This window comes from Nicrophorus vespilloides, unplaced genomic scaffold (genome assembly GCF_001412225.1).
Source record: "Nicrophorus vespilloides isolate i.1.1-1 unplaced genomic scaffold, Nicve_v1.0, whole genome shotgun sequence".
In the NCBI taxonomy this organism is placed as follows: Eukaryota; Metazoa; Arthropoda; class Insecta; order Coleoptera; family Silphidae; genus Nicrophorus; species Nicrophorus vespilloides.
In genome coordinates, this window is record NW_017096641.1 from 45,298 (window position 1) to 65,670 (window position 20,373).

The 20,373-nt window shown below is 35.2% G+C and overlaps 1 protein-coding gene across 7 annotated transcripts in view; it reads right to left on the minus strand.

Moving 5' to 3' along the window:
* LOC108557683 (aryl hydrocarbon receptor nuclear translocator homolog) overlaps window positions 1-19,455 on the minus strand; it is a 28,821-nt gene extending 9,366 nt beyond the window's left edge. For 2 of the 7 annotated variants that reach the window (XM_017914306.1, XM_017914305.1), the window contains exons 1-2: window positions 11,740-12,171; window positions 784-864 (exon numbers count right to left, since the gene is read on the minus strand). In XM_017914306.1, the coding sequence (XP_017769795.1) occupies window positions 784-864; window positions 11,740-11,891 (233 nt within the window). In that variant the 5' untranslated portion in view covers window positions 11,892-12,171. The other 5 variants (XM_017914310.1, XM_017914311.1, XM_017914307.1 and 2 more) reach the window with 5 other exon arrangements.
* Between the last annotated feature and the right edge of the window lie 918 nt (window positions 19,456-20,373).

The window sequence follows — 20,373 nt, forward strand, 5'->3', positions numbered from 1 at the left end:
ACGTTAAAATTGAGAAGGTCTGATCCATTTTGGTCAGTAAATATGAGGCCGATACAAAAGAAACATTGTCGACCTGCAATGAAAGAGTGAGGTATATCATAAATCTACAATTACAACTCATGTGAGTTTTACGAGCTTCCGGTGTAAAAGCTGCGAAAACAGTCGTTCATACAATAAATCGTAAAAATTTCATGGCAATTCTCCAGTCGAGTTAAGCACTGCGCAGGAGAGTACGAGCGAGAGAAAATACCACACGTTGATCACAGCTTACTGTAAGAAGAACAAGAAGAAAGTGGTTACAGTCGTTGTTTGTTTGCACTGTTACAAAGCACCTCAGGATTTAAATTACTTCGTTTATTACTTTTCAGTAATTGCATTAAAGTACATTAATTTCTTTGTATTCATATGTTGTTTCATTTTCAACTAAATATTCAAATGTCAGTTTACGCAAATAACAATTTAATATTAGGAAATTATTTGTTATGCAAAATTAGGAAACAAATTTTAATGAACGAATTAATGAACTTGGATTAACAACAAAATTAATTAACATGCAAATTTTACGGATTGTTTTTTTTTTCTTCTTCTTTGCTATGGAAAGGGAAATAAAGACAATGAGATTTTGTTTTAATTAAACTCTGGGGAGTCGTTATGATCGCTTCTTTGCTCGCTAATTCAGTTGGTACGTTTTATAATTGAGTTCTTTATAAAATGTAAAAGAACAAAGTTGAACCTATTAAAAAAAAAAAACAAAATGTTTTAGATCTAGGAGTTGATAGATACCTTGCAAAACGCTCCTTATCCTGAATGTTGTCGTCTTCCATTCTTGTGTATTTGCTTCCACTTGGGTCGTCCTCATCTGACCTAAAATAGAAAAAAAGAAAATGTTTAGTATTTGAAGCATGGAAAGTCTTGTGATCTGAACTAGTTCCACTGAGGTGTTATTGTTTGTCTGATCACCGTCGGGCAGGCATAGCGTTCCAATTAGCTAATGAATTAATTGGAGGCATTTAAATTCCTCGTGTTAATAGCATCGATGCAATTAATCGTTGGAGCACGCAAATTGTCGAAATGGATGGATGCAATGAAAAACAAACAGGAGGCTGCGGATGCATTGCGTGTACATCGGCTCATCCGAATTATTTATGCTGTCGTGTAAACAGCAGAAATCCGCATTGAAATAAATGCATGGAGATTTATGATTGGTGCGTGCTGGGATTGAATTGTTTTGCCGATATGGGCAGCACGGTTAAGGGAGGTGTGACGTCCAGTTTTGCTAATCGCAATATTGATACAGAGTTCGCATCCGGTGTTGATTGTGACCGCAACACGTTGCAAATACGTGTTGATTGATATAAATGTAAGATCATCAAACGCGCTACCGCGGAAAATGGAATTATCACAGTAGGATTACCGGGATGGGCCGAAAGGGTTGTTTTCGCATTTCCCCTCGGGCGGCGGCAATGGGAATGGAAATGGAAATGGGGGGACGGCTGGTTGCCGGCTGAATGCCCTCCAATCGTTCCCCTCACCTGACGCCCTCTGTTTCTACCGTAAATCTGCATTACGTGCTCCGATCGGATGATAACAGCCTCATTAGTAAACCGTAAATCGGATGATAGTGGCGCGTCGCTGGCCCTTTAAGTAAATACGATATTTATTACTAATTCCATACACACAGATATCTCCAACTTTGTTAATATCTACTATCTGCAAGCTACTTAATGGGACCATAAATATCGACTCTTTTACTTAGTTCCTACATTATTATGCGCTCCTCTCTTCTTTTGCATCATTAAAAATTCCACCGCGATCGTGGTCCAAACCTAACGTTCGTAAATTCCCATTGATCGCTGATCATGCATCACTTCTCACAACCAGCAATTAAGACAATAAGGAACAAACTTTTACTCTGGAGTAAATATTACTTTTTAGAGGTTACACCATTATTGATTATATTTTCACTTAATTCGGCAAGCGGATGTATTTTCTTGATGACTTGCATATACTTTTTGTTTCGGGGAAAAATGTTATTGATCATTGAAGGACTCTGCGGGAGAGTGAGTAAATGGAATTCACCGATCACCATCTATTTTTAATATAAGCAATAGAATTTTCAATCTATTGATACATCGAAATTGAAAGCTACCCCGCCACATTTGTGCTTTCGCAACATCGCACGAGAGAACTTAATGCAACAATAACATTATCCAGTTTGTTTTCGATTTCAAAGATGATTCATAAGCGCACTCGTGGAATACAAAGATAATAGTAACATTTCACTAGAAAATGTTATTTTAACCTTATTATTAATTTGTAATTTTTCATATATCAAAAAACCATAACTGATTTTAATTCAAAATAACAAAACAAATATAAATTGACTATATTATATATTTCACTATTGATATAATATTATAAATAAAAATGGATCCAGGAAATATAGCATAGGAGATGTGTTCGGATCTTGGGAACCTAGGACGCCTTTGAACCTAGATCCAACTGCGTGACAGATGGAGATAGGGTGCTGCGACGATGATCACGATGACAGGAACATAGCAGGATCAGATCCGGGCCGAAGATACGTCGCTCAAAACGGAATTTCCTGCTACGATTCCACAAGGTAAAAGAAAAGGCGCAGATCATAATAGTAATGTGTTGGAGGAGGAGAAGGAGGAAGGAGAAACAAGGAATTGCACAAGCAACCCGATTCCGTCGGCCGCTCGGTGTTTACATAAACAAGCGATTCTGCAGGATCAGCGGTTTGGCGCAACGCTTTTGTTTGAAAGGACCTTCCCTGCGTCGATGCATTACGAAATTAGAACGATTCTTGGTGGAGGAGGTGAAGTCCACCGGGGAAAAGTTCTCGGAACCAAAGGAAATCCTCGCTGGCGTACAGCGATGAACTTTTGTTCTGAACGAGTGTTACGACGACTAATCAAAATAATGAATCTCACTTACAACGCATTTACATTTTACACATTCCCATTCCAAGAGACGTCTAAATACGATTTCGTAATTATCATGCTTCGCGTAAATATAAATTATACAAGTATATAATAGTGATAAATCTCGGCCACTTAACGTAATTAGATGCCACGTAGCATTATTGCTATTTGCAATGTACGCGACTCTCTCTCATTCAGTGTACTCTCCCCCAAATTGGGACACCGCAAACGAACGCGACATTCTTTTCATCTTCATCTCATCATATCGCGAATTATAGTTGTAACGACAATAATTATGCTGGGAATCGGGGAAATGATTTACGTAAGCGCAGTAAATGTAATCGCATTTCGCCGGAATTATATGCAATTGAATTCAATTTGAAGCCAAGGTCTGGTCGGGCGAATCATCGTAGGCATAGGTTTGAAGATAAGTGGGAATGCCTACCTAACGTAAAGAACGAGAGAAAAAAGGCATGCAATACCGGCCGCTGTTCGCACGCACTTAAGATAAACTCCCCTCGATAAGAAACTCACAATTAGAGCCGCTTTCCAGCAGAAACACGGTTTCACCGCCGCCCCCACCAATGGAAATTAGCAATAGCATTATTTCATTGGGAACCGCTCAAACTTATCACCATTTTCCAACGAAATTATCGCTGTTTGCAGGCTCTTGTTTGATACGCAAATAAAAATAATTCACTTTTTGCTTTAAGATAAATTCAAGACGATAAGCGACGCTTGTAATTTATATTCCCCCTAAACGGAATTCCCTCATACGTCAAAAAAAAGATTATCTAAGAATGTTTAACACTTATTATTTGCTTAATCTTTTTAATTGCTAATGGTGCATATTTCAATGAAACATATTTTGATAAATTAATATCATTAAGACATTTGAATTAATTTATAATACCAATAAATAAACTTTATATTTACAAAAATATATAAATTAAATTTATGATGGAAAGATGAATAATGGTACTATAATGTACACATTAACATGGATTTATTATTAAACATCTATTTAACAAGCAGTTAGCAACTGTGTACATTGTACTATTTCTTGAAAACGAACAACAGCAATAATTCACATGTTAGGTGTATAATTGACTGCACACCGACACATTCATCACCGGCCGAAGGTGGAGGGCCACCATCGGAGAATGGGCAAACCTGAAAATCGCAGCTGCAATAAACCGACGAAGTTATGGATTCATAAACAGCCCCGCCATTCCCAGAACTGATATACCCGTAGCACAGCAAAGCGCGACTATAATGTAACTGTATTTCGTGTTTAAATTGAACGAACAATGGGGGTTTTCGTGAAGAAAAAGGGACAGAGGTTCGCATGTTGCACAGGCAGATGATCATCGAAGAAGTCCTGTATTTCGTTCCCGAAATATGAAATAAAATTGCCGCAATTATTATAATACCCGATCTCTTATCCTATACATATATGTGTATAAGTATTATGTGTGAATGTGTTGTGAGTTGGGGCAGTTCGAACCCCGAAATGTTATAGTACCGTGCATCATCTGGCATCAAAATTTCAGAAACGTCCCGCATACCGCACTACCTGATGGAGATTTTCGAGCTGCGATAAAGTGGTCGTCGGGAACAGAAGGAGACATGAAATAAAGAAATACTTGCGTACGGAATAATACATGTTTATGCGTGGTGTGCCTCTTTTATGATCGTATTTACATATCGCTTCCTGTTGCACTTAAATAAATATTGTTGTGCAGCAGTAGCATAGAACAGGCCGGAGGACAGGACATGTTTTGGTAACTTAAGAACGACGTCCAACTTACATTCAAGGATTTTAAAGAATTTCTTGAAAACAACATTCGTACATTCAATAGGATTTTAAACTACTTTCAGTAGTCTGACAGTAAAATCATAATTTTATTTCTTATTGTTACTGCATAAGTCATGTATTAATAAATTTGATAATTTTTCAATAAATAAAATTATTTTTTTGTCTTTGACACTCTTTCATATATAACATTTATTATAGAATTTTCTTCATCTTGAAACAACAGAAATGTATTTTTTGTATATGAAATCCTATATAAAATCGTTAAACCGGATTTAACACACTTAACAATGTTACAATTCGCTTTTATAGCTGATTATTAAAAGTTCAATTTTACAGCGAGCATTAATCAAACGACCGCTTTTTATTATTTATTTACGGCTGTAAAACATACACATCATACACACCTGGAATTTATGTTTCCTTTATTTTTGGGTTATCATCGATGCAATAAAAGCGAAACGATAGGAAAAAAACCTAGTTCACAAAGAAAACAAAATAAATAAATAATAAAAATAAGGAGCGAAACATGTAATTTGTGTGTGTATGTGTGTGGTGTACCTGAAGTAATGAAGTGCTCGGTTCTCACGTGACGCGGGGTCACAGTAAACGAAGTTCCGAGTAACGGCACGACAAACGCATTGTGCGATGCCTTATTGTCATTCAAAGGAAAATAATAAACAACGACATGCAGGGAATGAGCAAAACTGTCCACTTAGTGCATTGTCTTGTTTATGGGCTGGCTGCGGTTTCGGAACGTTTCCATTATTTAACCCTCCCGGTGATAATTGATAAGCGATGACGATTAATAAGTTGATGGATTATCACCGATTATTTTATTTGCTTAAAAAAACAAGCCGAAAAGCGTTATCGGAATATTTAAAATTAAACCATTTCGAGAGCATATAAAGACTCGTACACACCAATGATGAAAATCGAAGAAAGCGCTGCTCCGTACTTTTTTTTTAATAATATTTTTGAATATCTCTTTGCTCGTAATTGAGGTTGAGGTTAAACTTTCCGAAGAAACCGTGACACAAAAGGAGTACTGATATTGAATGTGAAATAGCGAAATTAAAGTCTAATTAGGCTTAGCCTCATAACAAGACAACTTAATTTCAAGTTTAATTATGATAATTTCAACCAAGTATATCATTTGTAAAGACTATATGAGATATTTTAAAGCTTAGTCTTGACGGTTAATTTAAAGTTTCTTCATTGAATTTTCGCAAGTCAAAATTATATATATTTTATTTATAACTTCAAATTTTTAGTTATTATATTTTAAGTGTAACTTTCTCCATACTAATTGAGTTTGAAGTACTTTTTTGACGGAGACTTGAACTGCAGTTTACAATATTTAGTGGTCGGTGGCAATCGCAATCCCGACAACCGCAATCCCGATATTCGAAATCCCGACGTTCGAAATCCCGAGTGTATTGAAATCCCGACTACCATAATCCCGACAATCAAAAGACGGTCTTTCGGTTGTCGGTTTATAAAAAAGAATAGAAATCACGTGTATGAAATGGCAAATTTGAATAGAAAACAGTAAAGTTAAAGTCTAATTAGGCTGGAGCTCATCGCAAGACAGCTTAATTTGAAGTTTCATTCTTGTAATTTCACCGGTTACGAGCAGGCGGCTAGTGTATCTGCGAGCATAAATTTGAGTTAATTCCAAGACCGATGCGAGGCTCGAAGAATTAAAAAAAAAAGCAGACGGAAAAGAAAGAGAGAGTGGAACGGAGATGAAGAAGATGATGATGATGATGATGACGATGATGATGAAGAAGAAGAAGAGTTACGAATCCTGTGCCGTATCGTAATTAAAAGATACGCAACGCAACATATAATTTGGGGGGACTTTAATGATATCGTTGCTTTCAGCGTAAAAGTCCATTACCGCGCTTATGTAATCGGGTATTCGTATGCGCGGTATTTTCATACCCCCGTCGCCGGTCAGAGGTCGCCTAATATATTTCTATGTGACGGAACCGAGCCGCAATTATTATTACCGTTCGCACGGTTTACGTTCTCTCGAGGCCCCCCTATATGTACTAATTATAAACTAGAAACTTTTATTATTTATTGCCTCCAATCCTCCAGAAAACTACTCTCGCATACACACACCTAACGATGGAGAAACTGATTTATCGAAACCGAATCTACCATCTATACATGTTGCGCAAATTAATATACCACAAAATGAATGAGTAATGGTTCTTCAGGTCTAGGTAGCTGCAGACCCCCAGTATCCGCGTTCTTGTTGGTATTTTTAGATGGGGTGACAGGGGGTTGAGTAATCTAAATATAGCCGGAGGTTAAGGTTCGTAAAGAAGCTGCGGCTAAGCCTACTTCTAGGTGATAATTGTCCCAAACGGAGGCGTCCGTAAAATGTGAAAAGGTTCGCAACAACTTATCCGGTACGAATCTGCGATGCCACAGGGGACAAACGTATACCCACAATCATTACAGATAATTATTACATGCATGTCATATGTGAGTACTTAAGCGGCACGCCCATCGTCCAATGCCGACCAATGCAAGCACACGCACCATAGCACTATTGGTCACCAATTCGTACGACGCAACTATAATTTAACCACAGCAATACCATCGAAAATTTCAATCCAAAGTCCATAACTATCATATAATACGAAGGAAAATCCAATGCCAACAAATTTCCAAATTCCATAGTATAACGGAATCATATTCACTAGTAGCACACACTAAAAGTTTTCATTAATGTTTTCCCATTATTTTTTTTTACTAAATTTTAATTAATTCTGAAAATTCTTTCCTATCCAGATAATTTTGTATATCAGGAAAATTAAGTGGAAAATTATATATTTTTTTTTAATAATACACAAAATTATAAGTGATATTTGAGGAAACAATAGTCACAATTATGATACCTGTTTCAGTTGTCTAGGATAATAATATTTTCAGTTTTTATGTATACCAAATTATTAATTTTGAGTATCTCTATTGAAGATAATACAAAATAAATGCTAAAGAAATACTATTAATTGTCATTCCAAGAACTCTTGCCAATTTAGTTTTAGTTATAACACATGCATGCATAAATAAATTGTAATAATAAAATAGTGAACTTATACCGAAGGAATTGGGAAGGTTTGTCGAGCGAACAATGTGCGTTCGACAAACATCGTTTAAATGGGCGGCGAGCCCCCAATTAAGTGCACTATTAAAATCAAATTAAGGGAACGGAACCCCCTTCGAAGGTACACAAGAAACTACTCTCTTTCTTTCTCTCTCTCTCTCTTGGTATTTTTTTTCGCTTTCTTTTTGTTGCATAATAATAACTTTAAATTGGGAATAATTAGGTTCTGGGAAGCAAAAAAATAAATAAATATATATATACATATTAAAAGAAAATAAAAATAACGTGTGTTGCGTGTTGATCGTTTGGTGGGGAGGGTAGACCTGAAAATGGAATAATGGCTGTGCAGCGCCCATTTTGCGTCAAGAATTAAGGGGGTGGGCGGGGGCGCAGATTTTCGGATTACGATCTCCGGGTGTGAGGGGGTTGTTCGAGGGGCGAGGACGACAGCGCTCCACGTTGTTGAATATGCAAAGATAATCCGGCCGCGATAACTCCGAAAATAAAATAAACTACGAAACAAGCAGGGAAAAAAATATTGTATATAGTGTAATATATATATATATATAGAAGTATACGTTATGTGGAAAAGAGTACAGAAAGGGCAGCAGCGGAAAGCATTCCGACATAAAGAGTGGTCGAATGATAATTTTTCTCTCGTACAAGGATTTCATTGTTTCCATGGAATGAATTGCAAAATGCTCTTCGTTCCATTCTTGTGTTGCGGCCGTTTCTTCTGCGGAACATATGTTTATTGCCCCGTTCCAATCCCAAATGCTTTAAATGTATTGGGTGAAATTTATGGCGCCCGACCTCTCGCAATTTATTAATGAAATCCCCCGCGTGAATTATATAAGAAATCCCGTGAAAAGCGCAACCTCGACATCGAAACCTCTGACCCCAAACCGCCGCTTGAATAATATATTTATATACATTATCCTACATACACATAGATGTAACTGTCCAAAAAAATGCTTACCTAGCGGTTGTCAAATTCACAAACACTGATTCATTCATAGCCACTCCGCTTCTATAATTCAAATTTGTATCCTCGACTTACGAACAAAATTCTAAAAGCTCTAACTTGTTACAAGGACATATATAGTGATAAAAAAATTAATTGTCCAAACATTATTTTTTAATAAAATATAATATTTTTGGAAGATGTACTGATTTGTTTCTTTTGTCGTTTTTTTATTAAATAATTGTGATGTCTACATTGAAAAGTATTTGTAAGTAATTATTTTGTTGATTTTAATCTATTTTTTTCAAATTTATACAGTCAGTATTACGAAATTTAACACATAAAAATAAAAAGTGTGGTAAGATAAGTATATTTTGAAATTTTCCCCTGACTTACGAACAACCCTTTGCAATAGAACTAGTTCGTAAGTTGGATGTTAAAATTCATATATTTTCTTTTTAAAAATAAAATCTTCAAATTAATTTTGTGTAATGTCTTTATAAAACATTGATTAATTTAAATAACATTAATTTTCTAAATTGCATTTTGATGATGTATATTTAAAACATAATACATTTGAAATCTTATGTAAAATTAAAAACATGGTATTTAATAAATTAACAATTTTCTTGAATGACTAAACAATATATTTCTTAATTACAGTTTCTAAGAAAACTGAAACAAGTTTATTTAATTATTTATCTTTAATTTTTTTTTTAAACTACAAATTACTTATTAATGATGTTTGTAAAACGCATAAAAACAAAACACAAATTATAATTAATGATTGTTGACTTAAGTTACAATGCAAATATCGTAATTAAATAAGTATATTGAAAATTTATTAAGTAAATGGATTCAAATATTTACAAAAAGATTGATAACATTTCTCAAAAAGCCAATAAAAATAAATTGTGTAATCAAAAATTAGTTATAGTTAATTATTTTAAAGAATACATTTTATTAAATTCATGTTATTGAATGAAACAAAAAGGATATTTGGAATTAGTACCAAAATAGGATTTGGGAAAGTTCTGATCCGAAATGCACGCAAACCTAATCGGAGTAGAAATGCCGTCATCGTCGTTTCCAATAATATTTCGTTTAATTGATTAATAAATTATTCATTCGACGCGCATAACTGATCCAAAGGCGAATAATTTATCACCGGATTATAAATAAATGAACAATGTGTTTCGAACGGCATAATTGCTTATCAAACACATAAACAAGCAGACATTTTTTCCACCTCGGCATTAATTGTTCATCACTATTTAAAGCGTGATCTCACAATTGCCTGTAAGATGTTCACACATTTTGTTTTCATTTGTTTCCTTTGGTGCGACGAGCGAATTGAAGCAACCGATTCCCGCCGCCGCACAAAAATTTCCAATTACGTATTTGCCTACCATTTCCACAATTCCTCTAACCTGGTTAATTGCTTCCAACGAAAACATGTTAATCAGCGGCCTCCTGCGATTGCTTTTCCATTAGATTAGAAACAACCGTGAAATGCCATTAGCTCGCATTTTTTCTTTTTATTACAATAGGTACTTTTTCATTTTTTTTGTTTCATTTTTCATATTTCTCATTGTTGTTCAGTTTCGTCGACGAGGAATAGGCCAATATCAATATATGTAACGCGTATTATCCAACTATTAACATATTTTACGGTCACTTGACATTTCCTCGAATAACTCGCGAACAAAGCCATAGATTTACTGCGATTACCATAATTATGGAAAAGCTTTACGAAAACGAATGTTTATTTGCTCCGACGCAAACCCACATTTACAAGCTAATGCCAATCGTTGAAGAATTTAATAAGACGTCTCATGGCCAAATTTTCGTTCGCCGTTTACTTAAAGATTAACGTTAGCGCTATCAGAATAAAGATCAAAATTAGTCTCAGGTTTAAATGGAACTTATCATTAGTGGTAACAATTTTATGATACATATTAGTCAATAGATATTCAATGAAGCTGATACTAATAGTTAAAGAAATTAATGAACTAGTATATATCATGGTCATAATTCGTGCTTCGTTTACATAGAGCTTAAAAGTAGTAATAACAGTAGTCATGATTAATAACGTGTTAAAATATTTTTTTAAACTATTATCAGTAGCAATTCAATACAAATAGAATAATTGTATATAAGTTTATAATATTGCAAAAAGTTGTTTAGATTTTTTTTTTAAATATTTTGTTTAAGATTTACTATACAGAAGTTTGCTTCATATAAAATTGGCAAACAAATTTCCAAATCGCTTTCTTTGTTTATGGTGTACACATTTGTAAATAATTGTTTTGGACGTCATACATATGCAACAAGGCTTCCGAAAGAGTAAACATTCCTGAATAATCTTAAAATTTCATAAATATTCAGTTCAGTCAGTCAAAATTTTACTATTTTTTAAATATTATAAATTGTATATCAACACTTTAATTATTAAAAAGTGCAATACAAATCATCATAAAAATTACTTATGTTTATTTTCGCTTTTGAAAAATTATATTAAATTGGGATGATTTAATGATTTTTAGGAGAGCGTTCAAAACAAAACATATATACACTCGATCCTTCTTTAATGTTGGGAATATATATTTGATATACATTTTGGATTTGAACACTCCAAGGTAGGGAATCAAAACGCGCGTCGACAGTCCCAGAAGTGCGTCTCGTGGGATTTACTATAGATCCTTGTTTAAGTTTCGCAATCCGAAGAGTAAACTGAAAGTTAACTAACCGACGGGAATGGAAATTAATCGGAGTGATCAGTAATGAAACTTCCGACGGTCCGTAAAATATTCATAAAGAACTTTTTGCTTGTTCTTTCTTAGTTATTTGTTTATTTTTTTAGATGAATTTGTCTTTAATTAATTACCTTCTTCGTTTCGAATAGTGTGCAACGGGCATTGGCGCGTCCTGGGGCATGGGCATTGGTGGTACCTGGGGATGATGTGGGGGCGGAGGCGGCTGCAGGTAAGTCGGTGGCGGCGCATAATGTGGGGGGCCGCCCCCTGCGTACGCGTACATATCCACTTTTTAAAAATGTCTTTACTCCTCTGGACAAAAGTAACGCCCGAAAAAAAATAAATAAAATTACAACAAATGTTTTAAAAAAGCAACAAAAGCACCAAAACACGAGCAAAGTTCGAACTTATTCTTCTGTAATCAATTGTTGTTTTGTTTTTCGTTTTTGTGTGAGGGATGAAATTCTTCGTAACGGAAACTATCTTGTAACACGCGTCAGCAGCACATGCTCATCGGAGGACCGGAAAACAGCAAGCGTGCTTACGACACGAAGCGCAAAGCCGCACTGACGGGACAAAGTTTCACTGGGAAGGAACAGTCGACCGCGCGATACTCCGAGTGGGGCGGTATATACCATAGCATAGACTGTATAGCCACCAACAGGTATATCTCGTAGAAACAACCCCGCATTATGGGTGTACCATCGCCCATCTCGACCAGCGCTTCACACACTCCACAGACGTAATTACAACCATTCACAAACCGCAATTTCGAGCAACATTTCCATTAGATTAGGGATACCTCGACATGGGAAACAAGATGATAGTTACATCGAATGCTAAACCTCAGATATATACCTATTTTATTCTTCCGAAATCCAACTTTAACTTTATAGCTATTAAGAAAGCAAATAAACTAAAATTCTAAAATGTTGCTACGAAAATATTTTCATCAAAAAAATATTCTAAAATATTTTTGCACAAACCTATAGAAATATATAGTAGTATAAATTTCAAGATATTTCTATGTTAAGGCATTTTTTGAGCAATTCATTAAAAAATTTCAATTATTTATTCATTAGTAGTATAATTTATTTATTTTTTAAATTATACATACGATTATTTTAAAAAGAAACAAGTAATTTTAATTAAATTTATATTTTTCATAGTATGTCAAAATTCTTATTATCATACGTATCTCTCAATATATATATATATTCTCCTCGTTTTTATTGGTGCTGAGAAAATTGCGTTACGTTGAATAATGAATGAGCTCTGGCTCGGTTTTGAGGGTGGGTGTGCAAAATAGGGGGTGGCAACAGCGACGTCGGAGGCGCTATACTTGTCTCCTTCCCACTCTCATGTTTGCGGTATTACGGGTCGAGGAGATTTTAATTTGAGATCGTCTCTTTATAAAATTAAGCAAGAGATTGATGTCGGAGGTCCTCGAAAGCGCGCTCCACCCGACTTATACATACATATATGTAGATGTGAATACTTAAGTGGCGCAGAGGAGGATAAGGTAAGCTGAAGATTAAGCCAGCCCCGGAGCCATCAGTATTCATGAAATGGGGGGCGGCTAGGCCTCTCTATCTATGTATATATGTATGTACATACATACGCGAATCTCTGCTAGGATAAGATGCAAAGCTTTATAAATGATGTGTCTAAACTTAGAGCGACTAATAACCTAATACTCCCAAAATCCTTATTCATTTATATTTATATCTCGCGCCAGGGCGGACGGACCTTGAGGAGGCGGCGAGGGCGGCAGCCTCGATAATCATTTATTTTCCACCGCGGTTTTAAATGAAACAGGTACGCCTCTATCGAAATTAACGTTTCCCAGGCGGTAATCCTTAAAGCTCCGAAGACAGAACGACGCACGGAGAGCGCAACGAACGTAAGTTTGCCGATCGGATCAACACCCCTTGATTGCTTACAGTTTGACGTTGTTAACTTGATGAAACAAATATTGTTATTTTATGTGTACAATGTGGAATCTCGTCGCGCTTGAATCGTCGCATCTCGCAAACTATCTTTAGAGATCTCCGTCGGATTCACTTCTAGAAACTTCATTGCAATATATTTTGTACCTGTTCAGTCGGGATAGGAAGAAACGGAATAAAGGTGCCACCTCGTGTGTTTGGGTGGGGGTGACAAGGAAAAAAAAAACACGTACCCTTGTAAATCGCCCACCAAAAACACGTGTTCTACGGCCTCGATTTTCTGGAGAAAGAGAAGAACGGAAAAAAGGGAATCTTTTCCTCTCGCTCTCTCTTTCCATATCTTAATAAATCCTCGCAAAATTTATTACCGCTCATTTTATTACCTGAAGCTCAACCTTTCCTCATCTCTATACTCCATACATACCACCTATTTGTTTCATACCTTTTTTTTTTTATTATTCTAGCAGCGATAAATCCTCGCGTCTTATTAAGCAAATCGACGTTCATTCTCATCTCATTTTTTACTGTATGCAAAATCTCCAGGATTAGAAAGTTGCGAAGATCGATGATCGAAGTTCGGGAATTTTGAACCCTTTCGCCGTTTCCGAGCTTTTATGGATTAGACGAATTCGCGAAAGGATACTTTCTCCGTTTCAAACTTCCGCGTAATCCTTGCGCGCTCCTTATCACACTTAAGCTCTGCTCCGAACTTAATGAAAGCTCCGAAAGCCCGAGTTTATCTTTGGGCTCAGGATTCTTTCACGCCGACAATTCGGATCAACCTTCGTCGACGTTTCTTAATTTATCTCGGTGGTAAATCAATTTCGTTTCATTAAGCTTATTTCAAACTGTGACTTAATGCGATCAGAGATTTTATTCTATTTTGCTTGTTATTTTTTCAATTTGTAGAATTACACTTAAGAAAAATGTGCACTGTTTAGGAGCCACCCAAAGGACACCTGCGGCAGATAAAGTAATATTTTTAAGGGAGGACACCTGAAACTGTAGTTCCTTTCTTTATTCTCTGCTTCTTGTTATCTTCTCGGGGGAAGCGGAGCTACCACGAAGTCATTTGCATTTATTGTTCCCTCTCTTTCTTCGTCCACTGATTTGTCACACTCGACGAAACTCCAAAAAGGCGCTTCCGGCGTGTCCCAATTACATCACCCCAGGTGTCAAATTCTATGTAGTATTCTCGATACTTTATTGTATGTAATATATTAGGGGGCGTTCTTTGTACATTTATTTATCCTCATCTCGAGTTCTGCGCTCTTCCTCTCTCCTCGCAATATAAAAAGCTATTTTTTTTTGCTTCTCTCTCTCTATCTTTTGGTGTTTAATTCCAACGCGGGGCAATTTTGTGGCGCGCGAAGAGGCGACCCCGGCAACAATGCTTAATAACGTTTTCGGAGATTCAATTATGATAAGCGAGTTATTCCCCGCTTATCAGTTAATAAATAGTCGGCAATGGCTTCGGCTGATATTAAATATAAGAGCGAAGTTTCGCCCTCGCCTTTGCACGATAAAAGCCGCCCTCATTATTTCAAATTAAAATGTCTTCCATGGATCGTCTTAGTCTTAACGCAGAAAAATTTCTTGATACTCTGACCTATCATTTCCATGATGATTCAGAAGAGTCCAAAGTCTAACTTCAAATATTACATCAACCACAGCTTTATCAAGTGGATTATACTATACTAAACAGTTAAAACAAAAAATATATTTAGTGTATCAAATAAACAACATCCTGAAATTACCTCTTCAAGCCTTCGTACAAATAAAGCAGAAGAGAAAGTTCTTTTTTTTTTAATTTATAAAATGTATTTAAAGTCAAACTTCAAATATTCGTACAAATAAAACAAAAGAGAAAGCTCATTGTTTTTTTTTAAATTTACATCTTTAATGGCTAGAATATTACCCGAATGTTGTATTTAAATACAGGAATAAACCAAAGACTGGATTAATTAGTAACATATCGAAGAAAAATTAAGTCATAAAGTATGCTTCATTTTGTACAGTTAATAAAAAGTTAATTATCAAATTTAGTATTTTCTTTAATAACTCAGTAATTGCTCTTACCTATAAACATAAAGAAATGTAAACTCTGTTTATCCTTTAATTGAAAGTGTGATAATAAAAAGGAGATACAAAATAAATATTTGATGTATCAAAGAACGTTTTGCATCGCTCTATAATCTTCAGCTATAACTAGAAAAGTAATTAGTAACAAAAGCAATTTGACTAATTTGAATTAGAAAATATATAAAGACTTGAACCCATTACGTCCCCCTTTCTCTTTCATGTCGTGGGGGGTTGGTTGGTTGCTTGGTAGTGTGTTGTATTAAAATGTAAACCGAAATTTCCCGTTAACTCCAAAAGTAGGTTAATGAATCCTCGTGAATTCAGTTACTCACGACATGGGGAGGTGGTTGGCTGCCTGCAGTACGTATTTATGATCCATTTGCATTGACTTCCACCCCGAGCAATACGCGTGCTGACCAATAAAAGCAAGCACACGTTAATGAAATTGCAATGACCATTAGTAATTATTTAGAAAAAAAACTACTTTTTTCTCATCTTCTTACTATCAATACGCAGACAAATTAAGATTAATTTTAACACTCAATGTACTATAGTTCTTAATGTTAATAATAGGAAGTCAATCTCTGAGCTATACCACTTTTATTAAACAAAGAAGTCGAAAAGTGGATTTCAGTTTCGTTGTGATGTACAAACATTTATTTAGTTCCATTTTCCGTGCAACGTTATAAAATTGTTTCTGCTGTTTATTTTAGTTTAAAATAGGAAAAATTGCAGTTGCTAGGCATATGTTGAGGAATGCAAATATTCAGATGCGCGATATCCTCTACGGATGATATTTTGGGGGAGGAAAAAGTGGTTAATGTTTGGGCGATATCGCGGTTGTATGTAGCGACTAAGTTACGATAAAAAAAAATGTGAAACAGGAAGGCGCCTGTTCTATCGCGAAAACGGATTGCCGCGGTGCCGGGGAAATCGTAAACTCCTGGAGGTAAACGGTAGTTAACCGGAGAAGCGCAAACAAGTGGAAAATCGTCGGGTTCGGAAATAAGTCCGGGAAATCGCGGTCGCCTCTGCCTCCAAAGGTTTTAGTATTCCACAAACACATCGGCGATTAATTAATGCCGCCGACGGCAAACAGTATTTCTAATTAAGCCGGAGGATTAATAATATATAACCACTGCGCGATGAAGCCTCTTCCTGCGGCTTCCAGAGACTTTTTCAACTGGAGCGGTTGCCTTTCTTCGGCAGATTATCGCCACCTGGAGGCTGATGTCCAATCCAATTACCCGCCCCCGCCGTCTCCCGTGCATAAATTTTCCCACGCCGAGGACGGGTGGAGGAAATATTTAATTGATTCGAAGGAACGCACCAATTAGCCAGACGAAAAATATCCGCAATTAGACGCCAAGAAACCGATTTGCCGTAATGAGGCTCCGGGAATGTTTTTTCTTCTTCATATGACTCCTAGACACTTTACTGCACGAAATTGCTTCTTAGGCTTATGCTATCTCCATTACAAAAAATAAATACAAATCACCTAAATTCTGCATAAAACCAAAAGCAGTTACAATCTATAAAATCGTAAAGAACGAAATCCCAAATCTATAATTAGATGTCAATTTAGCACGAGTTTTACATATACATTCGAATTCTAAGAACATGTTTCAATTTCAGGAAAAAACTCAAAATCTGTAAAACTTTGTATATATTTTCTGATTATATAATTAACATTTCGAGAGAAATGAAATATCTCATAGAATACACAACATTTGATTATGATAAATCCGAATATGTGCTAAGTTTGTTGACTATACACCAATACCCAGTTTCAATGAGCATATGAATGTTTAAACAGAAGATTTCATACTGTGTTTTGTAAATGCTTCCAAAACTCCATGTAGAAAAAGGTACGGAAAACACACAAAACAAAATAATTTCCACAATGACATTATTTAATCAACGAATCGGTTTTGGAAATGCATTAAACAGAAAGCTTAACTCACACGGATCCGCGATGTATAACGAAATAGTAATTAAAACATCATTACCTATGTAAAACGCGTATATTAAAAGCACATAATCATTGTAAACAATTAAAAAAACTTAACTGCTATGTATATGAAAACCTTTAACAAGTAAATTACAATGTCCATAGTTTTCTTTATACAAAAAAAAATCATTAAAATTTTGTTATTATTAAGATTATGATTCATTTAATCATCATGAGTAATTTCTGTCTCTACATGGAACAATTATGAAAACATATATTTAGACAAAACAAAGAAAAAATTTCATAAAATGGTAGAACATATGTGTAATGAGAATATTCTATACGCAATAGTAATAATTTCTTGCAAGAATTACCCAATTCTAATGAAAATACGAAATCTAAGGAAATTATGTAATGATAGCGTTATGCGAAGTTTAATGGTATGCAACACACTGAACACACGTTTCCTGTAGAAATTAGAATATGCAACACACCATACTCTAGTCTTGTATCTCGAAAGGATTGCATATTCTACATTTCTAGTTGTATTTATTTAAAAAAATCAATTAAGTCGAAAATAAAACTACATATTATGTAAATGTGAAGCGGTGCGGGTGTTACGACATCTGTATTTAAAGTAATGCAGTTGACGCTACGGTGCGTTATTTTACCGGCAACCTTTGGCGCTAAATTCAAACTAGGACAAACGTCGCCATCCCTAGGGAGAGCTCCCCCAACAGTGCTAAATGCATTAGGCAAGACCCAATGGGGAGGTTATGCTCAAAAACCTAATTACTCACCCTATACTTCCGGCCCTGCGTTTTTGAATAACCTTCGTTGGATCAGTACCTAAAATAGAAAAAAAATGTAATCACATCTATCAACCTGCCTGATGTTACATAATTCACATGTACATTTGTCGAGTTGCTTTTTTGTTTGTCTAGAAAAACTATATGAGTGGTATGATAAGAAGCTATTTGTATAGGGAACACCTTAGGTACAATGTGTGTATGTGTGAGTGCACGGAGCAATGCCATTTTGCTTGTTACTGCAAAAAAAAATCTGGTGAATCCTAGAACATGAGAAAAAAATTAAAATTATTGAGATCAATAGTTAATTTAAAAGGTAAAACACATGATTAGAGTCTTATTGGATTAACACCGACATTGCAGTAACATTTAGACAAACAGCAAACAACATTAAACATAGGTATTATAGAACAAATTGTGATGGTGCGGTAAGAATGTGAATGGAATAATGTTGTGCTAGGATGATTGTATTGAGAAATGTATTGTGTACAGTGGTTTCCCCAATTGGATGCTTTCGGGGCAGTGTCAAATCCAACAGTGGTTGTTTGGTATTAATAAATTAAAGACATGAGTAAGAGACATGAACAACATCAACAAAAAATATATGTGGTGTATGGAATAAAAAAAACAATAAATAAATAACAGATAGAGAAAGACTAGAAGAAATACTAGCCTGGTACTGGATGAGTTAAAGCAGACATCTGTATTATAAACCATGCATGAAATTTTGTTTTATTTTTACTTCTAAGAATCACAGACACACCAAATTCTTAAACTATTTTCACACAGAATAGTAACGGAAATTTATTTACTAACAATAAAAATCTCACAACTGTTTACAACAGAGACACCGCCATACTAGAAAAAGTGTCCGCTAGGGTGGGAGGCGACTATTATACCTCATTCACTAGACTGGGGATGTTGCCAAACCCTCACGGAAATCCCTTCGCGACCAACTTCATCCTACCCTCTAAGCTACCCTTCGATACTAGAGTACACCATCCACCACCCAACTTCCTGTTCATTCCTATTTATAAATCGGGGTATCAACACCATATGTGGAACAGCCATTTTCCAAAAACCCTTACCATCATATACCAAAACCATTTATAGATTATTTTTTGATAATACTACTTTATATGACAAAATAAGTACATACATTTATTTAAATATAATGAGTTAGCATAGCAATTACGTAGCATTGCCATGTTGCGGACAGCTTTTCTTCGTCCTCTACTATTTATGTAGGGGACAAGATGCACCCTTATTTAGAAACACCCCAAGGGTATAAAAAAATACTACCCGCGTTGCCAAATCTAGATATATGTATGTTGCAATAACTAGGACAAATTCAAAAAACTTTATATCGATTTGAACTCCTTGGAATTTCAATATAATTATATTTACTGTTATAAATTGAGCGTTTTTTGTGAAATAGTCTACCGTTATTCCATTTTTATTTTGCAAAGGTTGCTAAATGATTCTAGGAACTAAACCAATACAAACATTTTAATGATGTAACTTAAATAAATATATATTTTTAGTGGATTAGCATTCCACTAAAAATATATAAAATTACAAATACCCTTTACCTTACATCTTGCAGTAAGTAATACTTGTCAAGTAATAAGAGTATTGTATGAGCGTTCTACTTGATTCACTTGACGAATAGACAAAGTACGTAATAAAAAACAGGTTGCGTGTAGCCACCTTTCGATAGAGACTAATTAAACAAAGTTACATGAAAAAGAAAAACTGTTGGGTGTACCTGCATAAAACATTTATTTTAAATCAGGTTCTTAATAATAAAAGAAAACACGTACTTCCAGAATAAACTATACATTTTAAAATCAAAAGAGCGGTATTGCTTTTATCTTCAAAACGCAAACAAAGCAATTTTACACCGCACAATTATAAACGAACATAACTGATGGCTTTAAAATTCATTTCATCAGATGATATTTAACATTGGTA